The sequence below is a fragment of the Hyla sarda genome, chromosome 5 (assembly GCF_029499605.1).
Source record: "Hyla sarda isolate aHylSar1 chromosome 5, aHylSar1.hap1, whole genome shotgun sequence".
Lineage (NCBI taxonomy): Eukaryota > Metazoa > Chordata > Amphibia > Anura > Hylidae > Hyla > Hyla sarda.
Genome location: NC_079193.1, coordinates 331895949 through 331906408, shown reverse-complemented (window position 1 = coordinate 331906408; position 10460 = coordinate 331895949). Strand labels below are relative to the sequence as shown.

Below are 10460 nucleotides of genomic sequence, written 5' to 3'. Positions count from 1 at the left end.
ACGCATATATAATTAATTATGCAAATTAGCATGGCCGGTATTTTTTTGCAAGAAAGGTGGCAACCCTAGCTACGAGCAGGCCCTGTGTCTACAGAGGGAAATTCGCCGTTACGAGCGGACACACTCAGCTACAGAGGGGTTCCACTGTGTTAAGTAGAAGAGATCTCAGTAGAGATTTGGGGGGAGATTAATCAAAACCTGTTCAGAGGAAAAGTTGCTGAGTTGCCCATAGCAACCAATCAGATCGCTTCTTTCATTTTCGAAAAGACCTCGGAAAACTAAAAGAAGCGATCTGATTGGTTGCTATGGGCAACTCAGCAACTTTTCCTCTGGACAGGTTTTGAGAAATCTCCCCCATGCACCTAAAATAGTGTTCAAAGGTTTATATTCACTTTAATCACTGAACAAGCTGTTGAGTACCACTTGTCACCGCGGAGGGTATGCTACCACGGACAGTTGACAAATCCACCAGGTTATCCACGTGTCAGGCCATGGCCCACCAACAATCCACAGCAGAGTATCCATAGCAACCAGTCTGCCAGCGATGACATCACCAGATGTGGTGGTGGGATTCTTCTGTGAGGTGTGGAGGGCAGAGAGCACAGGACACACAGGTGTAAGGCTGAAGTATGGTGCATCACGTGAAGAACAGGAGAGATGTCCGCCAAACAAGTAACAATCGTTTTGTGTTATGGAGATGATCTTTTGGGATCTTAGTAGACACATATAAGATTAGAATAATGATGGTGATAATGTTACCTCAGTGTGTGGTGTCCCGGTACCGCATCCTATGCGGTCCCTTTATGTGTATGGGTCCCCATAGCCAGAGTCCCTAGGACGTAGGGGTCCATTTTCTATAGTCTACCCCTTGTCACCTCTATTCCATCTAGTAAACCAGTAACTTATGCAAGGTTCATGTAAACATAGTTATATAAATGTAAATGAATAGTTAATTACCTGCACGTAGCGTACCAGGACCTGCGGGTCACGTGACTAGGTGAACTCTATGGTATTTCTGCTTGAGGACCTGTGAAGGTCCCTATGACGTATGCAATCCCATCATTCTGTGTACGAGTGAATGACAGGTATTCGGTCCAATCAGATTCACCCCGCCCATGCCCATGTAAGGGAGCGGCGGCCATTAGTCTCTCTCTTGTTCCTGGGCTGTCAACCGAGAAGGACCTGCGCAGCTATTCTCGCAGTGAGTTAGGCCTGAGCCTTGCGGCAACGGCTGATCAATACTAAATCAAGAGTGTATCAATCCCCAGACACTCTGCAGCATCACCGGACCTAATCTAACCCCTAAATCCGCACGGATCTGCGATATCTACCCTAAATTCAGAGACTTTCTAAATACCTCAAGGTCCGCACTAAACAATATAAGGACTGTTATATTAGACTGTTACTGTGCCTTGGATGTACCGTAAGAACTTAAGTAAAGTTGTTCAAGTTCAAGTTAAATCTCCTTGTGGACCTTCAGTCATTTCATGCACCTATCATTACTGGGAAGGGCGGTGATAGGCCGGAGAATTACCTCAGCATACTAGCCCTCAGCCTGGCGTCACGAACTATAGGGTTAACATTAACCCCTCATATACTGATACAACATCCCCTCTACTATATACCCCCCAAGGGCTACCACAAGTGCTTCACATCATCCTCCATATAACATGTACCAATAAAATAAGCTTGTGGTATGGCACAACTACATGTGTATGGGCTATAGAGGGTAAAGCTATAGAGTAGTGGTCTTCAACCTGCGGAGCTCCAGATGTTGCAAAACTACAAGTCCCAACGGCTGCCCGGGCATGCTGGGAGTTGTAGTTTTGCAACATCTGGAGGTCTGCAGGTTGAAGACCGCTGCTATAGAGGGTGAAGCTATAGAGGGTGAAGCTATATAGGGTACAGCTATAAAATGTACAGCTATAGAATGTACAGCTATAAAGTGTGGTGTGAAGGTGTATGGGGCAGATGTTGTAGCCTAGGGGCAGGTGTTATTAATCCCTAAATGTTTGTGACGCCAGGGCGTGGTTTTTCCGGTAACCACCCGAACAGTAGCACCGCTATCCCTAGGTTAAGCAGGGTAATAATAGTCCAAGACCAAGCTAGGGTTAACGGTACCTTTACTGAGGTAGACAGATGGAAATAGTCTTTATAGCTAGGCCAGGATCCAAGAGAGGTGACCAGTAACACGGGGGCGACCTTGCAGCTTGCTGGGACTTGTATGGACTTTGACAGACTTTAGGACAGCCACACTGACTATTACAGACTTGACTATAGACTTGACTTGACTGTAGGTAGTGACAGCAGACATAGATGACAGCCTTTGACTGTCCAGGCATGCTGGAGTTAGTTTTGCAACAGCTGGAGGCATGCTGGTTGGGAAACACTGCTCTAAGTATAAAGGTGCCCCAGACACCTTAGACTAAAGTCAGCCAAATCGTCTGCCTTTGGCAGGTTCCCCCATCTGTCGAAAGTGTATGGTGGCCTCTTGGCTCTACACTGAGTTGGCCCAATTTTACTGTTCTGGGAGATAAGCCGCAACCAGAGCTGTTTGGCAGCGGCTATCCCCTCCCTATAGAGGACACATGAACATTCAGCAATGGCGAGTGTTCATGTGTATAGGGAGGTCAGGAGAGATAACTGTAACTTTAACCAACTGTTCACCTGACAGTTATTGAAAGTAATGGCTGCACCAAGAGGCCTCAGAGCAGCCTATAAGAGGCCGCACACAGGTTGTATGGAGTTAAATGGCTTTCTGGGAGCGCAACGTTTAAAGTTTTTTTTTTTTAGGATTTATAATATTCATGACCTGTCCTTGTGCAAGAGCTACTGCCTCTTTGCTGCTCTTACCCGCATTGTTGTAGTATTGGTAGTGGTGTTGTAAGGAATTGGGCAAACCTACTGTATCTTGCACGTTGGCTACTAAGGTCACGAGTGCAGGCAAATATAGAAGAGGCTGTGGTGCCCTTCAAACAGATGATCGACAGGGGTGTCACAAGTTGGACCCCCATCGATATAATATTGATGGCCATATCCTTGAGAACAGGCCATTAGTTATATAAGGCTGTTTTATGCTTCTTATATGAAGAATGAGATAAGATCAGAAATGTCTAAGTAGACAAGCATATAGGACCGTACCTCCTCGCTTTTTGGCTATTGAGTAGGGGTGATCCAGACAAAGTCTCTCTGGTGATGAGCACCAGCACACATCGTATAGGTAACTGCCCATGTATGTCCTTCACCCACCCCCTGACCTGATTGTTGCTTGTCCTGTGTAACATGAATAGGTGCCATTGGGTTGTTTCACGAAGACCTTCAGGCCATACAAATAGCACTGTTAGGTCCTGTTGGGATAAGAGAATGCAGTGAGTATTGCAGTGTATTGTACAAGTGATCAAGTGAATGCGGGTTTAAAGAGAATCTTTTAGAGATAGCTGTTAGGGTTAAAAAATAAATAAATAAACTTTCCCCGCATGGAGCTAATGCTGATTGCAAACCTTTAAAAATCACCTCTATATTTCTCAGCCAAGTGTCAAGGAGGTGGGACCGAGCTACTCAAGTGCCACAAACCTCCTCTCTTGCCGTCACCATCCAACTCCTCCGTGATTGTAAGCCAAGCACTGTATGTGACTCTTGTTTGTGACACTTGGCTGAGAGGAGACAGTGTCTGCAGCTATTAGCAGCAAATTAAGCTGACAGATTTCCTCTAAATAGGAGATATAGGAGAAAAAAAAGATAGAGATGGCGCTTTGTAGTGCCAGTTATCCGCAATATTAGAGGAGAGTTCAACGGAAAGGCAAAGGACCTGCTCCCCTTTACAGGTTGCGCTATATTACAGGCACAGTGAAGAATGCAGGAGTACAGATGTGGGAGGTGGAAATCCCGACAGGGGTTTCCTTACATTCCAGTGAAGATCCAACTGCGGCACTGTAGCGCTACACCGGCGTGATGACACAGGAGTGGGGTGTAAAGTAGTAGTACTTTTGTTAGCAATCATAAAAAGTGACATACAGGGGTGGACTACACGTTTTTTTTGGGGGGGGGCTCCCTCCTTCCTCTGGTCCAGGAGGGACTACGGTCCGAAAGGCGTTGTCCACCCCTGTATGTCACTTTTTATTATTACTAATAAAAAGTACTACTACTTTAAACCCGACTCCTGTGTCATCATGCCGGAGTAGCACTACAGTGCTGCAGTCGGATCTTCACTGGAAGGAAAGGAAACCCCTGTCGGAATTTTCACCCCCCACATCTGTACTCCTGCATATTTCCTCAAAAGGGATCTGTCAACTGCAATTCGCATTCCAAACTGCTGACACTGATAGGGTAAGGAGACATTGATAGAGTAAGGTATCTTTCATATATCTTTCTGTGATTTCCCAGCTTAGAAACATGTTTTCATTCTCTGGAGCCAAGCGTCAAAGAGGTGTTCCAAATCCCCTGAAGTTATTGGGGCTGGAACACCTCCTAAGCTGGAAGCCGAGCCCTGTTTCCAAATCTTGTTCCTGCTCTGTGTGTACAAATTTAGCCCAGGAATGAGATTTATAAACAGGGCTCGGCTTCCAGCTGCCTGTCAATCAAGCAGGGATAGGGAGGGGAAGGGGAGCAAGGAGGCGTTCCAACTCTCTGTATTTCAGGAGCTTGGGAAGACCTCTTTGAAACTTGACACCATAGAATAAGAGCATTTTTTCTACATTATGGCAACACAGATACATGAAAGACACCCTAGGGGCAGATGGCATTACCCCTTGTGTTTGTGATGCCAGGGCGTGGTTTTACCTCTACACCACCCGAAGATATACTGCTGGATCCTGGGCAAGGCACAGGGGCAAATAATGACTCTGACGCCAAGTTACAGAACAACAACAGCTTTACTTAGTCAGACAGGTGTAACAGTTTTAACGGCTTGGCTGGGCCCAAGAAGGTGACCAGTGACTTCAGAGACCTCAGGGCTCGCTGGGACTTGTAGAGGACTTGGACAATTTGATGTAGGCCATGCTGACTTGACACAGATTTATCTTGACTGACTTGACTGGGACTGACTAGGACAGACTTCACCCCGTTTGTAGCTTACCAGGTTTTGATTTTCACCTGGGGGGTAGTAGACTTGTGGATGAGTGGCTGAGTGGTAGGCTTCAGGCCTCCTCAGGACACTAGACAGTCTCTCCGGACTTGACCTTACTGCAACTCAGCTAAGCAGGAAAAGAGACTGAGCTAGCTTCACCCAGGGCTTATATGGTGGAGACACTGGAGGGCTCACCCTGTAGGTCACATGGTCACTGGTACCTTCCTTGGTTACAACACATAGCAACATTACTTAAAGGTATATAACAATATATGTACATTACAATAGATAACATAGGCACTACTCAACCAGTTAGGGCACATAGGTGAAGGGGGGGGGTCAGGGGTCACTGAATGGAGTCTGTCTTACAGGGCAGCAAGGGTACAGGGGTGCAGCTCCTGTCCTGGGCCAACACAAGTCGCACATGTCTAGATAGATATGAGATAGATAGATATAAGATAGATAGATAGATAGATAGAAGATAGATATGAGATAGATAGATAGATATGAGAGAGAGATAGATAGATATAAGATAGATATGAGATAGATAGATAGATAGATAGATAGATATGAGATAGATAGATAGATAGATATGAGATAGATAGATATGAGATAGATAGATAGATAGATAGATAGATAGATAGATATGAGATAGATAGATAGATAGATAGATAGACAGAGCATATTATGTGGTACTTTCATGTACCATATGTCCTTACATATATTTTCCTAATGGATATTTGGTAGATACATAGTAAATGGAAATGTTACTCATGTTTTTGTAGGATGTCTTTTGGGCTCCACAAGGAAACGTTTTGAACCTGCAGAAAATGCTAATACAGCTACCTGGAAAAAAATGCTTCTTGAATTGAACGAGAAGTATGGCAAACAAGGAAAGGATCCATTCCAAGGTAACCGTTCACCTTGTCCATCCCTCCCAAACTCAGAGTTGTATATATATTCCAAACAGATTGTATTAGAAACATTTTGCTTTAAATCTGTTATCTTACCAGACAGGAGTTCATTGGGCATTATCAGAGGCCAATGGACACCCAGAAGAGAACACTCAAGAGGTTTTCTACTTCTTTTGTCTTCTCTGATTTATAAATACATTGCTCAATACCTGCGATATATGAAATAAAGGAGCCTCTGCCAATATAGATCCAAGTGATCACATGATCACTGATCACTAGATCATGCCCCATATATGGAACTGCTAGATCTAATTAGACTCTGTACAGTCATAAAGCTATGTTCACATGTAGCATGTTAGGCGCAGACATTTCTATAACCATTTCACTCATATAAAAGGGGCATCCAACAAAACACATTTAGATGTGTAAAACATAATTTTCATCAATGAATACATGAAGGGGGGGAAAGGGGCATTTTATTTGCCAGTCTAAAGTAAATTCCCACCAGTGCAGGTCACTGGATTTATCAGGTTCAGGTTCACGGGAGGCAGTCTTAGAAATCTTTTAGTATTGTAGTAAATTGGGCACATGGGGGAAACCATGCCCCCTTTGCACAAACTATGCCCCCTCCATAGCAAGTCCCGCCCACTCGTGCAAACTTTAAAAAAAATTGTATTACTTTTGAGCAAATTGGGTGCTTTCGCAAAAAGTTTGCACTTAATGCAGACTTGATAAATGCCCCCCCATAATTTTGTTTGCTGTTTCAGAAATATAAACATAGTAAAAATATAGGGGGAGATTTTTTCTCGCATAGTTGGCTCTGGGTAATTACAAATTAAATAATCAACCATACTCACCTGCCCCAGTCCCCTGCTGCTGTCATTCCAAGTTCCCACGGCTCTCTACTTCTTCCTGCTTCAGTGACTGGTTGAGCAAGCAGTTGCTGCTTATGTATTGCCCCCACAGGAACTGCTTGCTCAACCAGTCACTGACTAAGACGGGTCAACGCTTTGTTTAGTGACTGACAGAGTGGGCAGCTTCTATGGGGACAACACTTCACAGGAAGAAACAGAAAGCCGTGGGGACTGGAAATGGTGGCAACATGGGATTGGGGCAGGTAAGTATGGTTGATTTTTCTATTCTAGTTACATAGTAACATAGTTCATAAGGTTGAAAAAAGACCAGAGTCCATCAAGTTCAACCTATATGCCTTATCAGTCCCTACTGAGTTTATCCAGAGGAAGGCAAAAAACTCATACTAGAGGTAAAAATTCCTTCCTGACTCCAAATATGGCATCAGAATAAATCCTTGGATCAACGTTCTGTCCCTATAAATCTAATATACATAACCAGCAATGTTCTTACTCTCCAAAAATGCATCCAGACACCTTTTCAATTCTTTTACAGAGTGCACCATGGCAACCTCCTCCGGGAGAGAATTCCACAGTCTCACTGCTCTTACAGTAAAGAACCTGTCCGTGCGGGTGTAGAAACCTTCTTTCTTCTACACATAGAGGATGCCCCCTTGTTATAGATACAGTCCTGGGTATAAATAGATCATGGGAGAGATCTCTGTACTGTCCCCTGATATATTTATATATAGTTATCAGGTCCCCCCCCCCCCCCCCTAAGCCTTCTTTTTTCTAAACTAAATAACCCTAATTCTGATCATCTTTCTGGGTACTGTAGTTCTCCCATTCACAGTATTACCCTGGTTGCCCGTCTTTGAACCCTCTCCAGCTCCACTATATCTTTCTTGTACACTGGTGCCCAGTACTGTACACAGTATTCTATGTGTGGTCTGACTAGTGATTTGTACAGCGGTAGAATTATTTCCTTGTTGTGGGCATCTATGCCCCTATTGATGCACCCCATGATTTTATTTGCTTTGGCAGCAGCTGCCCGACACTGGTCACTACAGCTAAATTTACTGTTAACTAAAACACCCAAGTCCTTTTCCACATCAGTCGTCCCAAGTGTTCTCCCATTTAATACATAGTCCCAGCCCTAAGGGCACGTCCACAGGCAATCTGATACCAGATATACAGTGAGATTTTGCGCGTGAAATTCATATTCATACACTGCCTAAAGTGCAGAGTTCATGCACAAAAACTCACTGATTTTCAGTTATGTGTTTACCTAAGGAGTTTTGTCTGTGAAATCCACAGCAAGTAAGGTGTAAACATACCCTGAAAGCATCAAAAAAATATTGATCGCCTGAACAACCCTATTATAATTCTACTCCTGCCTAGCCTTCAGATCGAAACCCAATCCAAGCGGTGCAACTGTCTGAAGCCTGTTAGTTAGAAATGGGCTTGTGCAAGGAACTGGTTGGGCATCATAGAGTTGCCTTGGCAACTGTACCATCCAGGGTGGAATGCATCTTTTCACACCCAATATGAACATTTGGCAGGAGCTGAAGTTAAGCTTTAATGTTTACACTACGGAATCTCCCTGCGGAATTCCGATAAGGAATTCTGTTTGGAGATTCCACTGCACTAATCCAGCACTGGTGGGAATTGGTCTTCCGCTGACCCATTCACACTGTAGAATTTTGGCGGCGGGAAGTTAAGGGGAGATTTATCAAAACCTGTCCAGAAGAAAAGTTCCTGAGTTGCCCATAGCAACCAATCAGATTGCTTCTTTCATTTTGTAGAGGCCTTGTTAAAAATGAAAGAAGCAATCCGATTGGTTGCTATGGGCAACTCAGCAACTTTTCCTCTGGACAGGTTTTGCTAAATCTCCCCCTTAATTCTTTCAGTGGACTTACACTGTGACTGCATTGCTGTCAATGGTGACAGTGTTGGGCCTAGTGTTAAAGGATTTCAGAGGTACCTGCTTAGACGGAATCTCTGACTGGAATATCTTCAGGGGGACGTTCCTAAGTGTGGATATACCCTAAAGAGGGACTGTCGCCACCCCTTACATGTCCCTTTTAGTAAATACTTGTATTCTTCATAAAATAACAATGCTTGAACAGCTCTGTGTTATTCCTTTGTTCTTTCTCCAAGAAATTTATGAATAAATTTAAAACTGTATAACAGGTTCGGAGCATATCCCTTCTCAATCCAACACAGCATTGCATCTAAAGAGATTTGTCTATCAAGAAAGCAGTATTAAGCAGAACAATGTGGAGAAAGGATGTCAAAAGGACCAAAGAATCAAAACTGTCCATGTATGTCCCTCACTAAGTACGACCAGTGTGAAGAACGCATGTGAAAAAGACCAAAGTATCCAAGCCGTCCATGAAGGACGCCCGATAAGTAAGACCAGTGTGGAAAATGGATGTGAAAAAGACCAAAGTATCCGAACTGTCTACAATAGTCCTTTACTAACTACGACTAGTGTAAAGAACACATGTGAAAAAGACCAAAGTATCCAAGCTGTCCATGGATGTCCTCCACTATGTAAGACCAGTGTAAACAAAATATGTGAAAAAGTCCACAGTATCCAAGCTGTCTATGGATGCCCCCAACTAAGTCAGAACAGTGGGAAGAATAAATGGGAAAAAGACCAACGTGTGCAAACTGTCTATGTACGACCCTCAATAAGTGAGACACCAGCTCCCTCAAAAAACAAAAGTATCCCAGAAATTGTGGATATGCTCAACAAGAAAGAAAGAAGCTTTTGCCACTGTGGGAAGTTACATGTACATTCCCTAACCATGATACCACCACCATGTAAACCACAAGAGGCCATGTTATCTTCAATAAGACACCGAACCCAATGCAAAATAACCAAACCATGCAAGTCTGCAACAGAACGTCACATTCAGAAGGAGCAAGAGTGTCCTGTCCCACAAGCAATATCAGCCATGAACTACAGAAACACCCTCATTTCTTTACTATCACTCACTACGTTTTTCCTTATTGCTCTTGTCATATGTCTAAAAAGTGACCCGATGATCACACGTCTGAGGAAATGAGAAGACAAATCTATTCTCACTATTAAAGAGGTTTAAAGATTCTCTCTTGGTTCAGCATTTTGCTTTGATAATTTCCACTTTTCACTTTTAAAGAGGTACTCTGCCCAGAGAAATCTTATCCCCTATCAAAAGGATAGGGGATAAGCTGTCTGATCGCGGGGGTCCCGTCGCTGGGGACCCCCGCGATCTCGGCTGTGACACCCCAGACATCTGGTGCACGGAGCGAACTTCGCTCCATGCCAGATGCCTGGCGATGTGGGGCAGAGGCTCATGATGTCACGGCCATGCCCCGCTCACAGCCACACACCCTCAATGCAAGTCTATGGGAGGGGGCGTGATGTCCGGGGGGTCCGAGCCCTGGGACCCCCCCACATTCAGTGGGACGGGACCCGGCGCTCAGTGAGTGCAGGACTCGGGAATCATCAGCGCTCTTATAGAAATGAATGGAGGGGGTGTTGTCTACCAGAAGACGATACGCAGTCTTGTTTGTAAGAGCCGGGGTCCCATCCCGGAGAGTGCGGGGATCCCTGTGGATAGGGCATAAGTTTTGTTTTGC

General features: G+C 44.4%; 1 protein-coding gene across 6 annotated transcripts; it reads left to right on the top strand.

Moving 5' to 3' along the window:
* The first annotated feature begins 526 nt into the window (after positions 1 to 526).
* On the top strand, positions 527 to 9946 carry LOC130272739 (uncharacterized). 6 transcript variants are annotated; one of them, XM_056518611.1, is made up of 4 exons: positions 3181 to 3220; positions 3291 to 3368; positions 5851 to 5976; positions 9024 to 9946. In XM_056518611.1, the coding sequence occupies exons 1-4, from the start codon at positions 3196 to 3198 to the stop codon at positions 9902 to 9904; spliced, it is 1110 nt and encodes a 369-aa protein (XP_056374586.1). In that variant the 5' UTR covers positions 3181 to 3195; the 3' UTR covers positions 9905 to 9946. The 6 variants fall into 6 exon arrangements, with proteins under 6 accessions (XP_056374589.1, XP_056374588.1, XP_056374590.1 ...); XM_056518614.1 differs by lacking the exons at positions 3181 to 3220; positions 3291 to 3368 and adding an exon at positions 527 to 672; XM_056518613.1 differs by lacking the exons at positions 3181 to 3220; positions 3291 to 3368 and adding an exon at positions 2589 to 2735.
* The last annotated feature ends 514 nt before the right edge of the window (positions 9947 to 10460 follow it).

Excerpts from the sequence above, each read along its gene's own strand:
- LOC130272739 (XM_056518611.1), top strand. The coding sequence starts at position 3,196 with ATGAGCACCAGCACACATCGTATAG. Across the intron at positions 3,221-3,290 it reads CACCAGCACACATCGTATAG|GTGCCATTGGGTTGTTTCAC; the intron begins GTAACTGCCCAT and ends TAACATGAATAG. Across the intron at positions 5,977-9,023 it reads AGGAAAGGATCCATTCCAAG|GTTCGGAGCATATCCCTTCT; the intron begins GTAACCGTTCAC and ends ACTGTATAACAG.